The sequence below is a fragment of the Vicia villosa genome, unplaced genomic scaffold (genome assembly GCF_029867415.1).
Source record: "Vicia villosa cultivar HV-30 ecotype Madison, WI unplaced genomic scaffold, Vvil1.0 ctg.004397F_1_1, whole genome shotgun sequence".
In the NCBI taxonomy this organism is placed as follows: Eukaryota; Viridiplantae; Streptophyta; class Magnoliopsida; order Fabales; family Fabaceae; genus Vicia; species Vicia villosa.
In genome coordinates, this window is record NW_026706430.1 from 70,057 (window position 1) to 96,693 (window position 26,637).

At 37.6% G+C, this 26,637-nt stretch overlaps 1 protein-coding gene and 2 non-coding genes across 3 annotated transcripts; 2 read left to right on the forward strand and 1 right to left on the reverse strand.

Annotated features, from left to right (window-relative positions):
- Positions 1-13,274: 13,274 nt before the first annotated feature.
- On the forward strand, positions 13,275-13,382 carry LOC131642043 (small nucleolar RNA R71). The gene has a single exon (XR_009295719.1). It is a non-coding gene; the product is annotated as a small nucleolar RNA R71 (small nucleolar RNA).
- An 11,016-nt stretch (positions 13,383-24,398) lies between these two features.
- On the reverse strand, positions 24,399-24,505 carry LOC131642044 (small nucleolar RNA R71). The gene has a single exon (XR_009295720.1). It is a non-coding gene; the product is annotated as a small nucleolar RNA R71 (small nucleolar RNA).
- Positions 24,506-24,674: 169 nt separating this feature from the next.
- Positions 24,675-26,372, forward strand: LOC131642042 (uncharacterized). Its single transcript, XM_058912335.1, has 2 exons — positions 24,675-24,855; positions 25,249-26,372. Exons 1-2 carry the CDS (start codon positions 24,675-24,677, stop codon positions 26,370-26,372), a joined length of 1,305 nt encoding a protein of 434 aa, XP_058768318.1.
- Positions 26,373-26,637: the final 265 nt, after the last annotated feature.

Below are 26,637 nucleotides of genomic sequence, written 5' to 3' on the forward strand. Positions count from 1 at the left end.
ATCTCACTCATAGGATCAAATGTCTTCAAGAAACATTACCTCATAGAACCTTCTTTCTTCTTAATTGACAAAACAGGCGCGACTCTATGACTGCACACTCAGTCAATTGAACCTCTTCTCAAACAACTCCTCAAATCGACTCTTCAAATTCTCCTTAGTCGCTTTACACGCTACTAAGTTAGTAAGACAAGTCTATCTTGTCCAATACGATCTCGTCTTCTATCAACAATAGATTAAGGGTGATCAGGTCCTCAATTTGTCAATAGACAGTCGACAATCATAATGAAACATAAACCATCATTACTAAACTATAATAGTGTTCCTTCAGAACTTGCACTCGAAGTCACTTACAACACCGAGATCCACAATCTCCCTTTAAAGTTACAATCACTTGATTCAACTCCAAACAATTCATACCAAAATTCATCAACTTGGTCTAACGGAAAACAACCTAAATGAATTCTTAAAATATCTACCAAAGATGCTCAACGGATAATTCAAACACGTAAAGAAATAGAAACAAAGCCACAACAGTTGTATCAATAACTACACTTCCATGCATAACAGATAAAACATGATCCAATCTTATAGCACAATCCAAGAATAAAATAACGCGTTGCACCATTATCAATAATAAAGCACGTACCTCAGATTAACTTATCTTTAGAAGTAAACTCAGCACCAGACAACGCAAACACTTTTCCTTTCGCTTGATCCTTCTTTGGCTTATCGCACATGGCACAATTGTGTCCTTGCTCACTACAACTGTAGCAAATCCTACTCGAACCAACTCCACAATCAACAGTTTTGTGACCCTTCTCGCCACACCTGTAGCACTTAATCGGAGTAGAAGCTCCTCCCCCACTTGGCTTCTTGCCAAGACCAGATTGTTCCCTCATGTCATCATACGATTTCTCACGGAACTGTTCTCCTCCTCGTTTCAACTGTAGAAACCTCACTTCTTTCTTTCCACGCACATCTTCTGGAAAATAGTTTCCCAAAAATGCATCACGGAAAAGAGTCCAAGTAACTTCAATACCTTCTATTTCAAATCTCCGTACAGTATTACTCCACCAAACGTCAGCTTCTTTTGTCAGCATGTGAGTACCAAACTGTACCTTCTGTACATCAGTACAACTCACGACTTGAAAGATCTTCTCAATTTCTCTCATCCATGCGTGCGCTTCGTCCGGTCCATACCCTCCTTCAAAGATCGGCGGGTTGCACCTTCGGATATCTCCAAAAGCACGAAACTCATCCTTTCCTCAATAACCGGCACTCTCTTGTGGCGCTTGTCCAATCGCACCAGTCCACCTCATCATTGCCTCAACATTAATGTCAACAGTCCTTCCTGCAGCTATTGTCCTAAGACATCCAACGACCAAACAGACAAAACAGTATCGATCGTGTCAGATACACAAATCTAATACAACAGGATAAAAGACATTAATAACCTTGACCAACTGGTCGACCATGCTCTGATACCACTAATGTAACACCCCTTTTTACCCCATAAAATAATAAGCATATAATCAGAGAATAAGCATGCATATAACTCAAAGGGCGTCACATTGACGTTTTCAAAAAACTGAAAAGCTTTTAAAACCGACATCATTTATCCACAAAATACAATACACCTGGTCATTTCAAATAACACCTTACATATAATCATAATTCATCCAGAATATGCATTAACAGCGGAAAGTGATACTCATGTGTTTCATATAAATGATACATGTCCCATACCATGATCATATCTCCATAAACAACTCATAAGACAACCATAATCATAATATTTGGCTTAAGGCCTCTCAACAACAAGTAACTAATTAAACATGTTCGCAAGTTATAACAAAATGCATAAACAAATAGAACATGAGTTCAACGTCTAAGCTACCCAGTGTTACATGACCAGAGCATTGACTCGCTACTTAATTACCAAGCAACTCGAAAGAAACTCCGACTAAATCACACGCCAGCTACTAATCGTCAAACCTGCATGTCGCCAAACGAGGGCAACATTAAAAACAGAAGGGTGAGAATACGAACCATTATGAAGAAAGTATAATGAGATACTATGGTTAAATCAACAATTATAGGAATGCATTACATTTGCCTAATCATGAAATTAATACTAATCATAATTCACATATATTAAGCATACACCAAGTATAAGAGTATAATATCTCAATACTATATTCTCAATTATACACATAGCCATAATTATCACATATTCTCGCATTTAACCAATTACGTAGTCAAACATCACCCCTTCTCAATTATCAACTAATACAATTATCACTACAACACCAAGTGTACATAATCAATTACCAAACTCATACACATAGCATCACAACATCAATGCACATAATCAATTGTTCACTCGTACACTTATCACAACAACATAATGCACATAATCAATTATCACATTCATGCACACATCATAACAACATAATGCACATAATCAACTATCACATAACTCTAATGTGGCTCAATGAAACATGTGACACTATGCATGTGGTACCAATGTGAAATTCTGAGTTTCACCGGCCTCCGATTCATAACTCGAGAATCTAAGCCACACTTCCGATCCGGACAAGACCAAAGTCCACCAATTGTAAACATATAGTTTACGGCTCCCGATTCACTCTAGAATCCAAGCCCGCTTGTGTTTCAAAGCAAATCCACCTGTGTTTCAAGGCACACTATGATATGAATGTATGTACAATGTCACAAATATATGCAATTAAGATCATCTCTACCATCTTAACTTTCCGCATATCACAATAATTCAACCCTATGAATTATCCACCAATTGTACACAACATTCACAACACACACATCATTCACATACAAGAGGTCAATTAATCAATTACGATTCACACAATCCAATTAAAACTAGTAACCACACTATCTCATGTTAATTCTCATTTTGCCAATTATACATGAACACACACTTTCAACATCAAGCAATTAATCATTAGAATTAATATTAACCAACTACTCACAGAGAATCAATATTAGCACAACATCATTGGCATGGAAATATATATTTCTCAACATACATATTCAAGACAAAACACAATTACGGACTAATCCTCAAAATACCGTAATTTACCGACAAATCGAATAATTGATCTAATTTCAAATTTATTCCAATCAATTGAACTCATTGAAATTAATTCAACTATTAATTAAATCAACTAACTAATAATTATTTTACATTAGTTCCATTTTACTCTATTATTTTCTATTACAAAACCAGTATTTAATATAAGAAATATTCAAATTTACCCAATTTCGGTCGGTTCGTAAAACATCATCATTTCAACAAAATAACACTATCATGTTAATCTACTAATTAATCTTAGCTACCATGTAAATTTTCATTAAATTCCGGACAATTAATTATACCGCTTAATTCCGCTATTCGATCTAATGGGATTGTTTGAATTATATTATACTTTTCTTTTCTCGCTACAGTAGAACATGACACTACTTCTTATTCTTTTTGGTGCGCTACAGTAATATAAGTTAATATTATACTTGTTTCTTGCGCTACGGAACATGAACAGGAAAAAAATATATATATTTCATTTTCTATCTTATTGCTACAATATAATAAACAAAACATAGTATCAATACAAACACTACTTTTCCACCACAAGTATATATATCCGCAACAGTAGATGTAAGACAGCATAAAGAAAACATATAGAATCATGGGAATTTAGAGGTTTCACTCTAAACATGTCAAAACCTAAAAATAATTGAATAACAAAATTCATAAATCATGTTAATCTACCCATTGACCCAATTATACTAACCCATAATAATAAGGATTCTCCCCCTTACCTCTTTAATTTCTCATCCAAACCCTAGTTCCTCTTCCTTGTTCTTCCCCTTTCTTCCTCTTTTTCCTCTTTTCTTTCCTCTTCTTGTCTAGCCGTGAGAAATGAGGAGAAATGAATATGAACTTATGTCATTCCCTCATTCTCACCTTTATAACTATTCTATATGGGCCTAAATATAACACCCCCCTATTTACTTCCAACATCAATAATTAAGCCCCAATAAATTATATACTATTTATTATTCTTATTTTAGTTACTAAATCAAATAACACCAATAATTAAATAGACACAAATATACACACCAAATTAATTAATATAATTCACTTATCTCAATTAACCAATTAAACACGATTACACACAAGGTTAGTTAATTAAATTTATCATTATATCACATAATAATTAAATAAATAATTAACACAGCAAATAATTATATAAATAATTAACACACCAATTAATTAAATAAATAATAGTAAAATAAATACTAATAAAAATCGGGCTGTTACACGATGCGCATGCAAGTTTTTGAAATCGAAGTCCATTATGAATTAGAACTGGATGATCGAAGATGAATGTTTGAAGAAGCGTAGTGGTTAGGAACAGTTTTAACAACCCTAGGAGTCAGTATAACAAAATCCTGCTTAATATGCTTTCGTAGTTAACCTTGCCTCAATTAGGTCTTTTGAATGTTGTAACTTGGCCTGGTTAATGGTTTAAGAAACAACTGATATAAGGCTCAAAATTTATTTAACTCACCCCTTTCTCCTTGATGTTCTCCAATCCTAAAGTTCGTTTAATCTAATGAATGTGTTTCATTTGCAAGAGAATTGTTTCAGTTCCGATGATGAGCGGAAGCATTAGTGAAAATCCAAGCACCGATGAAAAATGTTGTAGAGATCCAAGGATTGATGGGAAGCTTCGATGATTTAGCAGTCACAAGATTATCCTTTTGCTTTTGTTTTTCTATCCCTTATTTTTGCATGAGTCAATTCCTTTGAATTTGATCCATCGGGATGCCCTAATTTTTGCCTAAGTAATTTTTTGTTTTCTTTATAGAGTTTTCCATATGACTTAGCGGGCGCTTTCCTCCTCTTTTTTTGAATGCTCCTTTTGAAATATCGATCCTTGGATTTTGAATATTGTGACTGCCATGTTGACCTTGATTTGTAAGCTTCGACTTTGATACGTCCTCGATCTCGAATGATGTATTGAGGAAGAAGATGTTGTGAATGTTATCTACATTGCTTCCTCAATCTTGGATGAACGCGAAGAAGAAGATATTCTTGAACCTTTGCTTTGCTTGACTGATTCTCTTGACCACAAAATACACCATTGAATTAATCAAAATCTATCCTGCCCCTGGTTGAAATCAGGGTTTATTTAAAAAATAGAAACAAACTCCAACTCCTGGATCGAGGGGGTTGACTACGGATTATCTCCTTATTTCTCCACTGTTTAGGAATTAAAACAATGTCTTACATCGCCGACTCGGTCTTACCTTGAAAGCATATGTTTAGCAAGATTTAGTTATTTGTATTTGTCATTCTCCCTTATGTTTGTTAATAATCGGAAATTGAAATTGAAATAGAATAGAAGGGTGCGAGTGGAAAGTCGTAGTATTGATAGAATGAAGCGAATGAGTTGACTCCAAAACCTGCATGGTTATCCCATTAGGATTGTTAATCAGAAGGTGCAACCTTTATCCTAGGTAACACTTAGCGATCATAGGGGTTGCAATTTTGACATGATAAACACCTATTAATCCCGGGGATAATCTACTTTGTTAATCCAACGACTTTGTTTTACTTCTTAGTTCTGTGACTTGTAGAAGTAAAGGGTAACCTCCAAATCTCCTTGGGCATGTCAAACCTGTCGGGAATAAATTGTTAGCGGTGGGTTTTCGTCATCCGGAACTTCATGAGTTTCCTTTGACTAAACCTCTTTCACTTTTTCTAAGGCTAGTATCACACCGTTTGCAACCTTCAGCGTTTGTAAATTGATATAGAAAACCTACGACCCTTTTGCACCTTGGTGGGGAGTTAACATATGTCACCTTCCCTCCATCGTAATTATGCATCTTTGTTCAGGATATTGCCCCCGTTGGGCTGACCCGTTCCCTTCTAAGTTATCGTAGAGCATCTTTGTAAGCTTTGCTATGTTCTAAGATGAACCCCTTTATGACTAGATACCTCTTGAGTGTATCTATGGAGGAACTTCTTTGATGAACTAATCCTTAATCGATGACAACCTTTATTGTATTTACAATCCTGTTACGAAAAGGCATGGACATGTGGCTGGCATGGTGAAAGGCATCCTTTTTCTCATTGTAAGACCAAGTTCGTTTTCATCTCCCAATAACTTATCCTTCCCTCTCCATAGTTTGTAATCCTTTTGATCGTGAGTCTCGGGAAATTGGTTGGCACGGTAAGTATGGATACGGACGAAGGTAGAAATGCAAATGTAAATGTATGAATGTATGAAAATGCAAATGCATGCGTATGCAAAAGACTCCTCTTTTCGTGTACACTATGACTCCTTATATGCAATGCAGACGTGCGACATGTATAATCCTAAGGATAGTCTATGCGGATTTAGAGGTGACATTAGACCCTAGTGAAATCCTTGCAAGCTAGGTGTTATGACGCGCCAATGGAAATCCCTTAGATTAGGGAGTATGCAGAAGGTAGAAGCTGGTGACTATTCAAGACAGTCACCAAATCTCATGGCCATCGAGAGGCCGTTCGATGTGTACTAACGAAGTTGTCCCTCGCGGGGAGGTTCTCTATGCGGAACACAACCTATCTAAGGAAGATGCTGGACGAAGTGAAATCCCTACTGGCTAGGGATGATGATCGCGACTCTACGTGTCTATTAATCTGATGACTGCAAGTGCACAGTCGTGTCGTGTAGTTTTAAAAGATATCGAATCCACAGGGACTATGAATCGATCTACCGTTATCTAAGGTTACTATGTAAAGCTAGGGCTACTGAAATTTTGATTGTTCCTAAGGGATAGTGATAGTGAGAAATAAAGAATATAATAAAAGACAGGTATCAGTATGTATTTCGTTTAACTTAAGGTAATCCGAAGGTCCATTGGCTTTTGCATAATTTAATTAAAAATCTTTACTAATTCAATTGATTAAAAATCCTCGTCTCAAACTTTCGCTCTGTTGATTCAGATTACTATCCTAATCCTAATGTACGCTTTTGCCATCCCATTAGATTTTAGAAGAGCTTTTTGGAAACAACGTAATTAATAAAATGCCTATTTTATGAAGTTGTTATCTATTTAAATCTCCTAATCTCAAACTTTCGCTCTATTGACTCGGAACAAGCTAATATCCCTAACGTACGCTTTCGCCATCCCGCTCGGGTGTAAAAACAATTTTTGAAAATAAATAAGTCCCAATTAGTTTTAATACGCTTTCGCCGTCCTTAAAACTAATGTCCTATGTCTACTATCTGGTTAAGGATCTCAAACTTTCGCTCTATTGATTTTAACCTTTGACCGTCTTAACCCCTCAAACTTTCGCTCTGTTGGTTTTAAGACTTACTAATTAAATTAGACATATATACCAAAAATAAGTGATATTTAATAAAACATAATTAAGCCAATTTATTTCGGATTCCTCGGTTAACTTACTCTACATACCGACACCTTAGTAATTTAGCCAGACATATTAATATGGTTAAACATGCATAAATAGATTCAGTTTATAATAATAGGCATGTTAATAAGCATACAATATATCATGCAAATAAAATATAAATAAGGCGGTAAATATTAAACCTGAATTAAATAAATGGCAAGTAAATCTTCAAGTATCGAACCTCCACCACAAGTCGGCTGGATCGTTCTTCGGAAGTTAAACGGGCAGAAAATAAAACAAGGAAATAAAAACGATAAATCTAACGTAAGGCTAGATTTATAAAAAGTTCACAACAATTTCCGGTGTAGAAATCGTTGTGAGAAAATAAGTGTTTGAATGAAAACAGAATGAAAAATATGATTCGCGGTACAATTTCGGCAGCACTTCGTTAGCAGGAAATCGGACACTTTGGACTGAAGTGACTGCTTCTATTTATAGGGGATGCTTTGCAGTTGCTTTGCGTGAAAAGAGGAGATTCTACAGACTGGCTTGGAGACGTGCGTCTCCGATTCTTCAGGGAGACTGGGTGCGTGACTTGAGACGTGCGTCTCAAGTGGAGAATCTTCAGGGAAATGGAGACGTGCGTCTCCCTTTTGCTGATGTGGCATAGGGACGTTGGAGACGTGCGTCTCCTCTTACTTGTGTGCATTGGGCTGCTTTCCTTCGTGGGCTGGATTGCTTCATTGGGTCTTTGGGTCTCTTTCAGCACACTTGGGCCTTATTTGCACTCCCTTTTTACTTCAGCACCTATTCTTCGTCTTTTAGGCATAGATATGGGTCGTTTTAGCTCCATTTCTTCTCTTTTTCGCAGTTAGTCATAATAAGAGTGTAAAACCTGAAACAAAGCAAAAACTCGCGTAATATCATAATAAATCAATATAATAAACGGAAAATGCTATAAATATCTATGAATTTCAAGCTAAATATACGATATAAAATCGTGTTATCAAATTCCCCCAGACTTGAACCTTTGCTTGTCCTCAAGCAAAATAACAAGATAGAAATGGGAGGACAGCGAAATGAAACACGCTTCCACCACATCGTTCGGTCATACTCAGCTACATTGTGTTCTTGTTTGAAAATAATGTTGCAGATCCAGATAATAAACTTATAGTAGCGACACTAGACAACTCCCAGTATGCATACCAATCCGAATCATGCCATTATAGCTCGACCTTTTGACTCGTCATCATGTTTTACCCTTTTCATTCGCGCGCAATCACATTAAGCCCATTATCTTGACACGCACATAGCAGAGTAGTCGGTTAGTGACTATGATCCTTCTTATGGAGTTCTGGCACAATATGTGGTATACTCCTTAGCATTCACTTGTAGATTGTGGGGAATCGGACAATAGTCCTTCCTACCAAGTTCAGTACCAGATGACTTCTGAACCAATCAACAATGAGTTTTTAAATACTTTGTATTTGAGATTTGCGACCGTTAGGTTAAATGATCTTGTGAGGATCACCTTACTTAGTAGGCACATTTCTTATTATGGTTAAGCACACAATTATTATTATGAGGATCATACACTTATATTCATCGACTCTCTGCGTAGTTTGTATCTAAGACGGTGCCGACTGCTAGAATAAACTACTAAGGGTTACTTCAAAAATTAAAGTCGATGGCTTCGGTATAACGGGTATTCAAATCGGTTACGCATACTTGGGGGTTTTAGAGTGTTGGGACAATAAGGGTATTGACTTGAATCAATTTCTATGCGTTGAGTGTTTGAGTAGCTTCGTATTTCTCAAACGTGTGGGGTTTGCGTTTATCGTTTAAGAGCAAAATTTTTGTTATGGCTCAAGAAAATGGAAGAAATTGAAATAATTACGGAATTATAAAGATAAGACTTGAAATTCCATAAATATTCTTTATTGAATTAGAAAAAACATTACAGGGAAGGGAAATAAACTAGAAAGAAAGGAAATAAACTAAAGGGAAATAAAACTAAAGCAAGTAATACGACTCCCCCAGACTTGGATGATGCAATGTCCTCAGTGCATGAGAACTACTCCTCAGTGTTGCGGTTGCGTGAACTGCTTGCGCCTCTTGTACGAACACGGCGACGTCTATCAGTAGGAGAGCCATTCACACGAATGTTAAGATCATGCAATTGTGTAGCGATTTCAGTGTATTGGCCTTCGTTCCTAATAGCATAGTCACGGTGCTCCTGTTGCATCTCTCGAATAAGCCTCAGTGTTTCATTTTGATTTGTCTGCATAGCTTGAAATAGGTGGTCTTGTCGTTGAATTGCAGCATACATGGCTTCAAGAGTGATAGGCGGAGGGTTGTTTTGAGGAGGTTGGTTGACATCAGCTTGCCCTTGGTTGAGTTCTTCTTCATTTGCATCCACAGGTTCATTAGGATGTTCAGGTTGGTTATCTTGAGGATTGTCTTCAATGAGTCTCCAACGCTGAACATAACGGATGTTGATTCTTTCGGGGCACAGAAGGATGACATAAGGAATCAGAACTTTGTTGACGACCAAAGTGTATCGGCCATCATGGCGGGGTGAAACTAAGTGGGAGTCACGGCAATAAGTGAGGTCGAGTGATTGAGCAGGTAGCATGAGATGAGAGAATGAGAGGAGATCATCACCAAGACCTAGAGCACATGCCAAGGTGGTAATAAGTCCGCCAAACAAAAAGGGGTTTGTAGCGGGGGCGTTGACACAGCCTTGGATATGTTGGAGCATGAAAGGTGCGGCATTGAAACGGATGTTGTTAAGCGCACAGTAAAGGAAAAATAGTTCGTGTTGGTTTACCTTATGGTTGTTGGATCTCGCAAAAATAGTGTGCCCCAAAACACGTTGAAAATAACGTATAACGGGGTTTTGAATGTGAGAAGCATGTAGAGCCCTCCAACCAGTAGGAACTTCGCCAGTGAGATTAAACCACAGGTCGAAAGCATGTTGCTCCCATGAACGACTATTGAGTTCTTGAAAGATAGTGCGGAGAGCATTTGGTGACGTATTAAAGTGCAAGTACGTAGCCACTACTTCTTGATCCAAAGTATATTCACGGTTGAACATCCGAAATTGGATGCTACCGGTTGAGAGCGGTTGATTAGAAGGAGTTTCGTAGTTGAAAGAACTCAAGAACTCTAAGACGAGCGGCTCATAAGTGGGTACGGGTTCGGTACAAAGATGGTGTAGGCTAGATTTAGTGAGTAAACGGGTGACACCATCAATGAGGCCTAGAGTTTCTAGACATTCGGTGTTCACAAATTTTGTGGGAACGACCGAACGTTCATAGAAAGCGAGGTATTTGGTTCTTTGAGCATCATTGTCGTCTTCTCGAAAAATAATATTTGAAAGGTCGGGAGGTGGTCTCTCAGGACGCACACTACGGATGATTGAACGTGGAGGCATGGTGAATTTTGAAAATGGAAAATAGAAATGAGAGTAGAATGGTAGAAAATGGTATGAAGGTTGTGAAAAGTAAGAGTGGTGGTGGTGTGGTTTTATAGTGAGGTTTGAGAATGGTGTGGTTAATGGAGAATTAAAATGGATTAATGGTGGTGTTTGAAGTTTAAATGGAATAGAAGGTTAGGAAATGATGAAGAATTAAGAGGTGAATGATGGAGGATGAATGATGTTTATGGTGTTTAAATGGAATAAATAGGGGAAGAATGAGGAAGAATGAATTTTGAAATTCAAATTCAAAATTCAAAAATGGGATAAATGTGGTCTTCATGCGTGGTCAAATGGTGCAGACTGCTGGCCTTGGGAGACGCGCGTCTCAGGCAGTCAGTCTGCTGGGGGACATGGCATGGAGACGTGCGTCTCCTGTCCTTTGCATGCTGAGGTCTGGTCCCACAGAGGTGGAGACGTGCGTCTCCTAGCTTAGGGAGGTGATCTCCACGCATGCAATGGTCAAGACAGGTTCTGACAGATAACAATAAGTATGGAATAATAGTTCAGAACAGTGTCATTGTTTCATACTATAAACAGCAGAAAAATAGTGATAACCAGGAATATATGGCAGTTAATAGTAATGCAGTATAACACAGTAGCAGTAATAAATAGAATATTGCATTTAGAATTAAACCGGTACTGAGTGTTAACAGGAGCAGAATGTAAAAGTGCATAAAATTAAATTCTAAACTAGGAATTTGAAATTACTAAAACTAGAAATAAAATCTAATAATCTAAACGGAAACATCTAGCCACGTCTATTGTTGTGCACATTAGAATAAATGTGTTTGAAGACTTCGTCGAACTGAGCATTGACGGTGTCGATGAAATCGAAGAAATGCATTTGCAAAGTGTGAAGCTCGTTGCGCACATGTTGTACATCTTGTTGCAGTGCAGTGATGGCTTGCTCGTGCGTGTTCAGATTAGGCATTCTTTGATTTACTGATGCGGTGGATGTAGCGGGTTGTTGTTGATCGAGCTCGACATCAGTCATATCAACAGTGTAATCATCAGCAGAATCTTCAGAAAGAGGTTCATAATCAGGAATGGGTTCATCTTCAGGATTAGGGTCATAGTATCCAGGAGGAGTGTCAGGCTCAGATTCTGATACGTGCATTTCCTCATCAAAATGTTCATAAGCTTGAGGGGTTTCAGGTGAGGGTTCTCTCTCAGGAATCTGACCATAGTAAAGCCAGTTAGCAGGGTTGTGCACACTCGTCCTTGGACTCGGTAAAGTGAACTGATCCAATACTTTGTTATCAATGAGCAAATCAAACTGATCAGGTCCAAGGTTACCGATGATACCTCGGTTAAAGCAGAATTGAATGTCCATAGAGTTGTGGGAACCAAGAGGTGTCAATCTAAGCAAAGGTACTCTCATTCCTATAGCATTAGCAATCATAGTGACAAATCCGCCGATCCTAATAGGTGAAACTTCGTCTTGCGTGATGGGCTCGAAGTTTGTTAGCATGAATGCGATGGCATTGACCGGGCGATTCTGAGAGGAGCAGAACATGATGAATAACTCTTCTCTAGAAACTTCAGTGATATTATCAGGTTTTCCAAAGATGTAGTGAGCGATGATCTTATGGAAGTATCTGAAAGCGGGGTTATGGATGTTCTCAGACTGGAATTCGTTTTCTTCAGGGTTGTCGTTTCCAGTGATCTTGCCCCAGTATTTTTCCAACTCCCAGTAGGCAAGACTGTCTTCAGCTACTTTGGTGTATGCATCTGATCCATGAGGTAGCTCTAGCATTTCAGCAAAAATTAAATTCCATACCAAAGAGTCTAAAGAGAATGACTCCTTTTCTCAGTCCTTGTCCACAGTTAGGAAGATAGGTCAGGGAGCTCAAGAATTCCAGAGTGAGCTTCCGGTAGGTACTAAACTTACGGAACAGGTGAGAACCAGTCCAACCAATTTGGTTTAGCAAGTGCAAAACGCTTTCTTCGATACCAAGTCGTACCATAGTCGGTTGGTGAGGGTAGCAAGTCAATTCCATTTGTCTTTCAGCCAGCTTATTAAATCTTGCTTCTTGTCCTCTACCATAGAACACAACTTCCATATTATCGACTTCTTGCATCTTAGTTAGTAGTTAAGAAAAACCTAGAAGTTGAAAATATTAAGATTAAGTTAGAACTAGGCTAGTGTTTATTTTAAAAATAAGAATGAAATAAAATTAAGTTAAATAACAAGTTATAATAATAAATATAATTATAAAAAGGAAATATTTTCTCGAATTAAGATAGCAGTTATAATTATAATAATTATTATAAGATGTATGAAAAAAGTAAAAATGATTAAAATTAAAATAATTAAAAATAGAATAGATTATTTAAATGAAAATTAAAAGGTTAAATATGAGGGCATATTCTAAGCATGTCCTTGTAACGTTCCCAAGCTTCGAAGAGTGATTCGTTATCTTTCTGGGTAAATCCGTTGATTTGACCTCTAAGCATAGCAGTTTTGCTAGGCGGAAAGTATCTCGCTAAGAATACTCTCTTCAATTCGTCCCAGGTAGTTATGGAATTAGAAGGCAGGGATTGAAGCCACGCTCTAGCTCTATCTCTCAAGGAGAAAGGAAAGAGACGTAATCGAATAGCTTCGGGACTAACGTTGTTAGCTTTGACAGTGTCAGCATATTGCACGAACACAGATAAATGGAGGTTAGGGTCGTCTACAGGGCTTCCAGAGAATTGATTATGTTGAACAGCTTGGACCAGCGAAGGTTTCAGTTCGAAATTGTTTGCCTCAATCGCAGGTGGTGCGATACTTGAGTGCGGTTCAGCGCGCGAAGGAGCGGCATAGTCTCTAAGAGGACGAATAGCAGCCATCTCTAACTTCGGGATAATTTGATTAATTTGATCAGTAAAAGTCAATTCCTGATTAATAGGAATTGGTGCTACTTCGGGAAGATTGCGAGCTCGACGTTTGACGTTAATGAAACGGTCGATCTCGTTAATTCGTTGTATTAAATCTCCTCCTTGTGAACGAGTATTTGGCATACAATCGTTCAGAAAGAAAAGGAAGGATTGTCCTAGTCTCTACGGTGTAACAGTGAGTTACGATATCGACTTAAATAGTCCCCGGCAACGGCGCCAAAAACTTGATCGCGACTTTACGTGTCTATTAATCTGATGACTGCAAGTGCACAGTCGTGTCGTGTAGTTTTAAAAGATATCGAATCCACAGGGACTATGAATCGATCTACCGTTATCTAAGGTTACTATGTAAAGCTAGGGCTACTGAAATTTTGATTGTTCCTAAGGGATAGTGATAGTGAGAAATAAAGAATATAATAAAAGACAGGTATCAGTATGTATTTCGTTTAACTTAAGGTAATCCGAAGGTCCATTGGCTTTTTCATAATTTAATTAAAAATCTTTACTAATTCAATTGATTAAAAATCCTCGTCTCAAACTTTCGCTCTGTTGATTCAGATTACTATCCTAATCCTAATGTACGCTTTCGCCATCCCATTAGATTTTAGAAGAGCTTTTTGGAAACAACGTAATTAATAAAATGCCTATTTTATGAAGTTGTTATCTATTTAAATCTCCTAATCTCAAACTTTCGCTCTATTGACTCGGAACAAGCTAATATCCCTAACGTACGCTTTCGCCATCCCGCTCGGGTGTAAAAACAATTTTTGAAAATAAATAAGTCCCAATTAGTTTTAATACGCTTTCGCCGTCCTTAAAACTAATGTCCTATGTCTACTATCTGGTTAAGGATCTCAAACTTTCGCTCTATTGATTTTAACCTTTGACCGTCTTAACCCCTCAAACTTTCGCTCTGTTGGTTTTAAGACTTACTAATTAAATTAGACATATAAACCAAAAATAAGTGATATTTAATAAAACATAATTAAGCCAATTTATTTCGGATTCCTCGGTTAACTTACTCTACATACCGACACCTTAGTAATTTAGCCAGACATATTAATATGGTTAAACATGCATAAATAGATTCGGTTTATAATAATAGGCATGTTAATAGGCATACAATATATCATGCAAATAAAATATAAATAAGGCGGTAAATATTAAACCTGAATTAAATAAATGGCAAGTAAATCTTCAAGTATCGAACCTCCACCACAAGTCGGCTGGATCGTTCTTCGGAAGTTAAACGGGCAGAAAATAAAACAAGGAAATAAAAACGATAAATCTAACGTAAGGCTAGATTTATAAAAAGTTCACAACAATTTCCGGTGTAGAAATCGTTGTGAGAAAATAAGTGTTTGAATGAAAATAGAATGAAAAATATGATTCGCGGTACAATTTCGGCAGCACTTCGTTAGCAGGAAATCGGACATTTTGGACTGAAGTGTCTGCTTCTATTTATAGGGGATGCTTTGCAGTTGCTTTGCGTGAAAAGAGGAGATTCTGCAGACTGGCTTGGAGACGTGCGTCTCCGATTCTTCAGGGAGACTGGGTGCGTGACTTGAGACGTGCGTCTCAAGTGGAGAATCTTCAGGGAAATGGAGACGTGCGTCTCCCTTTTGCTGATGTGGCATAGGGACGTTGGAGACGTGCGTCCTCTTACTTGTGTGCATTGGGCTGCTTTCCTTCGTGGGCTGGATTGCTTCATTGGGTCTTTGGGTCTCTTTCAGCACACTTGGGCCTTATTTGCACTCCCTTTTTACTTCAGCACCTATTCTTCGTCTTTTAGGCATAGATATGGGTCGTTTTAGCTCCATTTCTTCTCTTTTTCGCAATTAGTCATAATAAGAGTGTAAAACCTGAAACAAAGCAAACACTCGCGTAATATCATAATAAATCAATATAATAAACGGAAAATGCTATAAATATCTATGAATTTCAAGCTAAATATACGATATAAAATCGTGTTATCAGATGAAAGATGTGTAAATGGAGATCCAAACCCTACGAGTTAGGGGGTACGCGGGAGCAAGCATGGGGTGACCGTTCAAGACAGTCACTAGATCTCATGGCCATCGAGAGGCCAATTGACGTATGCTAACGAGGATGTCCTTTGTGCGAAGAATGCAATCTTAGAAGTAGAATCCCTACCGGCTAGGGAATGCGTTGATGTAGGCATAGGGTGACTGTTCAAGACAGCCACTAGGTCTCATGATCAACGAGAGGCCAATTGACGTGCATAAATGGAGACGTCCTTCGTGGGAAGGACATGGTCTTGGAAATAGCATCCCTACGGGCTAGGGAACACGTAGGAAGACCTGCATGAATAAAACACAGATATTCAAGTATATAAATTGCAAACATATAATAAGCACTTAACCTTAAGTTCATAGGTTCGACGTAACGACTTAGGGAGTCTACCCTTCCCATTGGTATGTTCTAACAAGGGTCTCATGGGGCTGTTCGTAGCCTCCGAGACTTTTTGTCTCTTTGGATTTTAGAACAACTCATTTGCCCATGAGGTTCGAGTTTTAGGGGTAGGTTCTTAGAGAGATCAGCCAAATACCCAGTCCTGCCCTTAACAAAGTCAAGCCTCGTTTTGGACATTTCCGAATATTCAACCCACTCTGAATGGAATTATCAATAAGAATCGTAGGCGATGCAAGTCTCCCCTAGTCTTAAGGATAATTCCCACACTTAGGTTTTAACAGCAATTTATATATAACCCAAGAAATACAGTAAAAACAAATATGCAATTAAACAAATGAATATTTATTTAAATTACTATAAAAAATTACTGTAAATAAAAAACTGTAAATAAATAAATAAATAGAGAAATAAATATTTAATAAAACCTAAACCCTAACCCCAAGATCCTAACCCTGAAAATTTAGCCAAATCCTAATAATTAACCTGTACCCTAAACCTTAAACCACACCTAGGAGCATAATAATTCACCATTTTTGTTTTATCCCCAGCAAAGTCGCCAGTTGTAGCAACCTGCCCTAAAAAAATTAGATTTTGGAGTCTCCACCTATTCTGCCAGGGCGAATAGTGTGAATACAAGACCACACTCACAAAGATGTTTTTGATTCATGGCAAACTCCACAAGCAAACAAGCAATAAGGCACCAGCAGAAGAAAGCAAGGAAAAGCAAGTATTGGCCACTCAAGACAAAGCAGGTCGACCTGCTCTGTATCTAGGTCGACTCAGTATACGCAAAACAAGAAGGATTCAGAAAAACAACAGATAGGTCGACCTAATCACAACCCAGGTCGACCTAAACTGGTGAAATTTACACATCCTACTGTTAGGTCGACCCACACAACAACTAGGTCGACCTAAACTGAAGAAATGTCTCCAAAACGTATCTCAACAGGATTCTGGTCGACCTAAGCCTTCAATAGGTCGACCTAACTGGAAGCAAATTTCTCCAGAATTAATTCAGCTCTGTTAGGTCGACCTAAGCACTACAAGAGGTCGACCTAGTTGATCAAAAGTGCCAAAATTTGTTGATCTGCTATGCTCCAACTGATCAGCTCTCACATATATCATCTAAGGTTCATTATTGCATTTTTCAACACCAACAACTGAAAGATACACCAAGGCTTCTCATCTTCGATCATCGACAAAACTCCAACACAACTACACACAATCATTTTTGCGTTGAGGGGTTGTGTTCAAGATCGATAACGTCCATGGAACGGAATTGAAGATTCCTAGTGGGTGAAGATTTGTGGGGTTTTTTGGTGAATAAAATCTGAGGATTTTGTCCTCCAAGATTGGTGAATTTTGGGGGTTTTTATCAAGAGGCTTCATCAAGGATCCAGCTGAGTGTGAAGATTGAAGAACAAGTGTTCAAGCAATTCAAGACACTGCAGAAAGGGATCAAAGTGAAGCTCTTGGAAGACCTTGATCTGGCTCAAGATTAAGGGGGAAGAAGATTCAAAGGATCGACAAATTTGGTTTATTGTTTATCGCTTTGTTATCTTCTTTGTATAAACTGCTTTCAACATTAATGGAAGATTTCCCAATTTCAGTTTGGAATTGGGGGCAGACGTAGTCGTAGCGAGGACGATCGACGAACTGCCTAAACAATTATCGTGTTCTTGTCGCTTTTATCTTTTCATTTACGTTCTGTTCATATTTGGTTATAATTGCAAATTGATCAACGATTCGAGTGTTAAAATTGTGAATTAAGAACTTGTATAAACATCACAATTCATTATTAACTCAAAGTTTATCTTTTGCATCTTTTGCATCTTTCATTATTACTGCATTGCAAATCAAAGTTTATCAAATCAGAAGTTAATCGATTTTCTATAGTGAAACATATTGATTCGATAACATATCATTTCATTGTTAATCTCAATTATTTTGTGGTTTTATCACATATACAACCCTTGCAATATCGGTCCGGAATAGACGCAAGTCGATTCAGAACCGCTTTAGCTTTAGTTCGAAATAATTGCGAAAAACTCTGAGAGATCTATTCACCCCCCCTCTAGATCCTTAGGCCAGCGTCTAACAAATAGGAAACTCTACGAAGTTTTAGAGAATTCTGGGTAAGTTATTATAATCAGGTCAAGGGAAGGTGTTAGGCACCCTTAACCCTTTCCTAAGGTTTGCATTTAAGGTTTGTAAGAGTATTATGGCAAGGTTTGTGGTTTATGGCTAATGACAGAAAATGAATAGGGTTAAAAGTGAGATTTAAACCTAATTGAGATTTTGGAGAAGGGGACTCGCCATGTTACCAAGTGCCTACGTACCTCCTTAGGGAGCATCAGAGTCAACGTAGTTGGGGACAGGGTTGTACGCCTTAGAATTAATATGAGGTTGTTTGAAGGTATTTTGAATTACCTTATCGCAGTTTTGAAATTCGTAGTTTTGAAATTCGCAGTTTTGACATTCGCAGTTTTGAAGAAATTAATGAATTATGGCGTACAACACTGATTATTATATGTCCCGTTAATCGCGATGATCAATAGGTTTGATCACCATAATTAACAAATAAAATAAAGAATTGCTAATTATTCTAACCGATTGATTCGATTATCACCGTTAGCAAATAAATGTGTTTTAATGGATTATTTGAATTGTTTTGGGAATTGAATTATTTTATTATTAACCATTGCAACCAATTAGTTTGATTAAAACGATTAATAAATTAATGAAGAATTTTAATTATCGTTAATTATCGTAATCAATAGGTTTGATTAAAACAAATAACGAATTTATGAAGATTACTAATCATCGTAACCAATTGAATCGGTTAAAACCCTTAGTAAATAAACCTTATTTGCATTATATTATTTAATTAATCAAATAATCGATTATTAATCATCACAACCGATTAATTCGATCGAAACGAATAATAAATAGATCCTAATATTAATTATATTATTAATTTAATTTAAAAATTAAATTATATATATATATATATATAATAAAAATATGTTAAATTAATTATGTAGTTGGTAGATTATAAACCTAAAATAATAAAAGAAATAAAACCTAATTCAAAATTAATATATAAAAAAAAAAGGGTTCATATAAATAAAAATTAAAAAAAAACCAGAAAAACTAACGCCCAATCCTGTGGGGCACTCCTCTGCGAGTCCATGATAGAACCGCATCCTTAGGCGCGTTAGATCGATCCAAAAGACATCTGGACGGCTGAGATGATGTAAGCGCACGACATCTGCGTATGTCTTAACGCACCTAATCCAAAGGTTTCCCCCCTCCAACGCGCGCTTCTCCGTTTTGAATGAGCCAATCAGATGATGCGACGCATCATCTTCTTCCCCTGCAACCGTCGCTATAGGCTATAGTGACAGACGTATCGTTGCTAAAACCTTTCCCCACGGTTTCTATACGTATTCGTAGGTCCTTGTAATTAAACCCTGCAAATAATCAACAAAAAAACACCAACGAGCAACCCAGATCGACCCTAAATTGCTTTACAAACCCAATGGAACCCTCAATTAGACCCAAAATTGGCTCCAACCCAGAATCCCCTTTTCGAACTATAAGAACCCTAACAATGGTGATTCGTCATAACGGCACCAAAACCTCAACTAAGTGATTCAAACACGTTCCATACATTCACATGAACACATACATATAATCAAAACGTATTTATAATGCATGAATTTAAGAAATCAAAATTTAAAAACACATGGCCAAACCGTGAGTGCAAGGCGACGATTCTGAGAGCTCTGGGCAATGGGGAGTATTGCAACACGTTCAGAATTCTTCAATGGATCTGTTTGGATGTCTTATATGGTCTGAATTAAGCCACAACCTTATTCACTCTCTCCTTCTTCTTTCACGTTTTTTGGTTCCTTGAATAGGGTTTTCTCCTCCAAAAAAATCCTCCCTTGCGTCTGAGTATGTTAGGTACTTATAATGCAATGAATTAGGTTAATAATTTTGAAGAAAATCTTTGTAATTTTCATGATTGGCATTTGATTGAAAATCTTCATGAAATCTTTCTAAATTTGCTCAATCTCAATCCAATCTTACCAATATTACTTTGTACGAATTTGGATGGAATATGTGATGTTTAATTGATTGAATTTGATAGGAAATCAAATCCAAATCAATTCTCTTCCATAATTCTTTGAATATTTGATTTAAATCATTTTTTAAATGAATAAAAATTAATATAAACTCAAGATAGAACTCATAAATTCGTGGCATTAGGATTGGATATCTTTGATGACTTGAGGAACAAGATTGGATCATAAAAGATTGGGCTTCTTTGCAAAAAATCCAATTTGAGCCAATTTTTTTTCACATTTTATCTTCAAATTTGCCCGACTTTGACAAGGCATAACTCCCTCAATTTTTAAGATATGGAAGAGTTCTAGGACTTTTTGGAAACCTCAAGATGTCCTCTATAATCCACTTTGGAACCTTTTTTCCATTTGAAGATTTTATCTTGATGATATGGCCTTGACAAAAAACTGCTTTTGGTTGACTTTTGAAAAGGACCTATAATCTTTTGTACCATATCTCTTAAATGAAGCATTTCTGGCCTTCGCATGTGAGAGACAAAGTTGTAGGGAATTCAATTTCCTTCAAAATAGGTTTTGAGTGATAAATTTCTGATATTCCATGTGAAAGTTATGGCTGGTCAAAGTACAGCTGACTTTTTGACTAAAAACCCTAATTTAGTAACTTTGCACCTTATTGATTTTGAAGCTTTTCTTTGATGAATCATGATCAACCCTTGATCAAATGATGAATGAAACTTCAAAATATTGATGTTGACTTAAAATCAGGAGTTTTGACTATAATTTGACCATAGTTGACTTTTAGGTCAAACTAGTCGACTGTTGATCATCTGAGTAGTTGAATAAGCAATCTTTGGAATTGAAGCTTGACTTTTGACATGGAGATAGTTTGAACCCTAATGAACCATATGAAAATCATTGAAGACCTTGATTCATCAATTTTCTTAGGAGAATGCAAAACCCTAGTTCAGGAGGTCTTTGATTAGGAGAGTGTGCCTTGAGTTAACCATTGAGCCTTGAGTCATTGTATGAGTTTGAAAGTGAAATGGGATGGGCAAATTTTGGGGTATGACATCAACATCTAGAACAACATGTCGAGAAATATTTCCTATGAGGGAGCATTCGACATCTCGTCTGCAGAGCTGATCTGTCATATGAATTAGTCGTTTCAATAGCTACAAAATATTGAGGAATATTCAGTTAGCGTATGTATCGTCCAAGATTGATTTAAAATAGATATATTTGATGGTTTTCGAAAGATTCATTAGGTTTCTAAATATGGAGATAATTTAGGAAACTAATGATGTGAAGACCTTGTTTCTTGGAGAACAAGTAGCATACCTTTTTGTAGTATCTTTTATGCGTTTTGAAGGCCCAAATCTAGTTGAGTATAGGTTATAAATAGAAGGGTTTGTAACCTAGAAGGGAACGACTCAAGATGTAGAAGTCTAGGGTTTGTCTAGGTGAATCTCCCGGGTTGTGGGAAGATCAATATGTTCTTCTAAGAGCTGTGAAGCAAGAGAAGTAGTGTCCACCTTGAAGCCTGTAGGCAAGAGGTGTATTGTTCTTGCCTCCAGGCCTGTAGCTTGGCAGAAAGCTGTTGTATGTAGGATTGATTTATTTTTAATCCTATGTTTCCATGCCTATACTTGGATAGTGGTATAAGCAATGTATCTGATTATTGTTAAGGAGCTTGTTTTTTTTCGCTGCATGGTATCTGATATAACCCTGAAAGTATGGGAAGGATACTATGGTTGTTGCCCTCAATAGAGTATATGCCAGATGTTTCAACAGATTTATTGAAATGTCAAAGATACTTGAGATCTTCCTCAAGTCCACTCATAAAGACATTTGTCTAGAAGGTTGATGAGAATCAATTGATCAATGATGCTCATGTACATCCGCATATTGTTTGAAGACTGATCGCACTGAATCGCATTATGTTTGTGGCTCGAATATCACATGTTTTCCTTAGTTTTAATTATCATTTTCTCGTATTATGCCTGTATTTCCTTTGTTTTCAGGATTCTTGACCTTTTAGAGCCTTTAGTGAAGAAACGAGCCAAAACGCTAGGAAAATAGGGTTTTTCAAGGAGATTTGCACTCATGGCGTCCTGCACCGCGCCGGCCATAGAGAACACCGTGACATGGCCCACTCCTTAATGGAGCCAACTGCCACGATCACACGATCCCATCAGTTACTCATCACCGCGCCCGCGGCCTTCATAAAAAGGTTCCTGCTCAAAAGGAGTTGAGGGGCACTCATGTCCTTACACAGTTCCAGAATCCACTATATATAGTTTAGTTTTTCATTTTCGTTTTTTCATCCAAGCTTAGTACAAACTTAAGCCATATACTATCAGTTTCTGTAAAGTAGTAACCTCTTCACATCGGGGAGTTACTACAGTGTAGATTGAGTTGTAATCGAGTCTTGGAGCACTTTGGTTAAAGTTTATCATACCAGCCTTCACTTTGTATGAGATTCAAATCATTGATCGGAGTAAGGTTCAATTTACTTACTTTATTTATTTTCTTGCTCTTACGATAGTCTACAAGTTTTATAGACTTTAAATGCTCTTACCATAGTCTACAAGTTTTATAGACTTTAAATGCTCTTACCATAGTCTACACGATTTATAGACTCGCACCCTTTTAATTACTTGCACTTATCATAGTCTACATGTGTTATAGACTCGCACCTAGTATGTCTGGTTAAATTATAAAGGTTTGAATGTAATGATTGTCATCATGTTTGTGTTCTAATTGTCATGTTAGTGAAAATACTCTGGGGATGTTTTGCTTTTAACTTAAGTCAAATTGTGCTTAAATGTTTATTGGGTAAGATCGAAAGTCGTCCATATCAAAGATATGACTTGATTATTATTTAAACAAACAAAAGAAGCGAAAGCGATTTGGTTGGTTAAATAGGAATCATTAACTTTTTTAGAAAATAATTTTGAAACTATTTTCGGACGCGTTTGTAGGTTTGAAATCTGACTCTTGGCCAAAAGCCAAGAGTCTCTTTAAGTTAATCTTTCCAAGTAACAATCACTTTTCTGTTAAGTCAAAACTATCAATTTCTTAAAAATAAATTTACTTATTTAACGCGGAAGGCACCCTTTATATGTGACAATAAAGGAAGTTAAATTAAAGAGTAAATTCGGTTCTTAGTAGCCAAAAGCTACAAGTTCCCGTTAAATTGATTCATTGCTATGAATATAAAATATTGCCCCGTGAGTCGTTTCATTTATGCATGTCTGGATCATAGTCTGGTTTCATGATTTACATTCCAACCTGTCGCTTTAAACTGTTATTCACTCCGCTCACTTACCTTGTTGCACTGCACTCACAACAATATTCTTGTTCACCTTAGATAAGCACCTTAACAATAGAGTTGATAGATTGACGATTGGTCTTTGTGGTTCGATAATCTTTTATATTACTTCAATAGTTTGTGCACTTGAAGTACTATATTTAGGCTATACGTTACAGACCCATCAAGTTTTTGGGGCCGTTGCCGGGGACCAACTTTGTCAAATTTCGTACCCTATTGTTATCCCGTTTAGACTAAGGCTATTCTAGCCGTTAGATGCATAGAATACGTAGCACCGGTAACCTATTAAACCCTTTAGTGGAACCCGAACGTTACGCCCGAGCACGTCTGTTTATCCTTAAATTAAGGAAAGCTATGGCTGAAGACCGTAACCAAAGACCGCTTAAAGAGTTTGCTCAACCATCTAATGAGGAGCCCACTTCTAGTACCGTGAACCCCGCTATAACAACCAACAATTTCAAACTCAAGCCCTCATTACTTCAACTGGTTAAACAAAACCAATTCACTGGTCTCGCTACAGAGAACCCGAATCAACACCTAAAAGTGTTTATCCAGTTATCTGACACCCTTAAGGCAGATGGAGCCACACCCGAAGCCATCCGCTTAAGATTGTTTCCTTTCTCCCTTAGAGGTAAAGCCCATGACTGGTTAGACGCCCTTTCAGCCAACTCAATAACAACTTGGGAAGACCTTAGGAGAGACTTTCTTGGCAGATATTTCCCACCTAGTAAGATCGCTGTCCTTAGGAACCTGATCACTAGTTTCACTCAAAACCAAGGCGAATCACTCTTTGATTCTTGGGAAAGATATAAAGAAATTTTGAGAGCCTGTCAGCACCATGGCCTAGAGCAATGGTTAATCATACACACCATTTATAATGGACTCCATAACAACACGAAAATGTCTATTGACACTGCCGCTGGCGGAGCGTTAATGAACAAACCATATCCCGATGCTTGTGCCCTGATAGAGGACATGGCCCAAAACCACGCCCAGTGGGGAATAGAATGAGCGATGGTAGAGAAAGAGAAGAGCCATGGAGGAAAGCAAGAGATAAGTTGCATGGACATGATGAATGCTAAGATGGACAATCTGGCCTTGAAAGTCGAAAACATGTCCCAAAACCCTACCACAGTGGCAGCAATCCAATCGGAGTGCGAGCTTTGTGGAACTCAAGGACATCAAACCATTGACTGTAACCTTTTGAATGATTCTAGTTCAGACCAAGTTAACTATACCCAAGGGAATCCTTTCTCGAATACCTACAACCCTGGATGGAGGAACCACCCTAATTTCTCTTACAAAAACAACAACCCCATCCAAAATTCCGGATCTTCGAGACCCCAAGAATTCCAAACACAAAAACAAAACCAACCTATGCAAGTTGTGCCACCAAGACCGAACCTTAAAGAAACCATATACACCTTTATCCAGAGTCAAACTCAGCAAAATAAGGAGTTTATGAACCAACACATTCACACAAACGAGTTAGTTACTCAACTGGCAACCAAGTTTGACCAGATGATGACCCACACCAAAATGCTTGAAACCTAGATTTCACAAGTAGCTTAAACCACCTCTGCACAAGTTGTACCTGGAGGACAATTCCCTGGACAAACCCAACCTAATCCCAAAGGAACAGCAAATTCTATCACCTTAAGAAGTGGAACCGCTTATGAGGGACCTAAAAATCCTAACCTAAGCACATCGGAAAAACCCAAGGAAGATGCTGAACCTAAAGACCAGGTAGAGGAACCAGAGAAACCCGAAAAGCAATCAAAACCAAAGGTAGAGAATCGTACACCACAACCTTACAAGCCACCCATTCCATTTCCACAAAGGTTGAAAAACACCAAAACGGAAAACCAATTCCAAAAGTTCATTAAGGTAATAGAGAAACTCCACGTAGAAATCCCTTTTACCGAAGCAATAACCCAGATACCATCATATGCTAAGTTCTTGAAGGATATTTTGTCCAACAAACGCCGACTCGACGATCCCAAACCTTTAGAATGTCATTCCATGTCCGAGAATAAACTTGCCAAGAAAGATAAAGATCCTGGAAGTTTTTCTATCCCTTGCGTCCTAGGAAATCATATGATAGACAAAGCATTTTTTGACCTAGGAGCAAGTGTAAGAATGATGCCCTTGGCTGTCTGTAAGAGGTTAAAACTAGGAGAGCTTCAACCTACTAAGATGTCATTACAACTAGCCGATAGAACCGTTAAATACCCAATGGGTATTTTGGAAGACATACTTGTCAAGATTGGTCAGTTATACATTTTGACTGATTTCGTAGTCATGGATATCAAAGAAGACGATGACATCCCAATCCTCCTAGGTAGACCATTCCTATTGACCGCTGGAGCTATAATAGATGTTAAGAAAGGGAAGCTGACTTTTGAGGTAGGAGATGAAAAGATCGAGTTCATTCTATCAAAATTTCTAATGGCACCAGTGATAGGAGATGCGTGTTATGCCATCGACGTCATTGATGAGTGTGTAAATGAGCTCAACGATTCCCTAATCAGATTACCTTCTACCCCCATTTTAGAGGATGATGGATTTAAGAGTATGGAACCTTACATCGACGACAACCTTTTTGAATGGTTAGCACTTACCCCCGACCCTACGCCGTGCACCAAGAAACCTGCCATAAAACTTAAGGAACTACCCAATAATCTAAGATACGAGTTTTTGGAGAACAAGTAGAAAACCTTTTTGCAGTCTCTTTGGTGCGTTTTGAAGGCCCAAATCCAGTTGGGTACAGATTATAAATAAAAGGGTTCGTAACCTAGAAGGGAATGACTCAAGATGTATAAGTCTAAGGTTTGTCTAGGTGAATCTCCAGGGTTGTGGGAAGATCTCCATGTTCTTCTCGAAGCTGTGAAGCAAGAGAAGTAGTGTCCACCTTGAAGCCTGTAGGCAAGAGGTGTATTATTCTTGGAGGAAGCTCTGAAGCAACTCCAGGTTGTGT

Excerpts from the sequence above, each read along its gene's own strand:
- LOC131642042 (XM_058912335.1), top strand. The coding sequence starts at position 24,675 with ATGGTAGAGAAAGAGAAGAGCCATGGAGGAAAGCAAGAGATAAGTTGC. Across the intron at positions 24,856-25,248 it reads AGGACATCAAACCATTGACT|TTGTACCTGGAGGACAATTC; the intron begins GTAACCTTTTGA and ends CCTCTGCACAAG.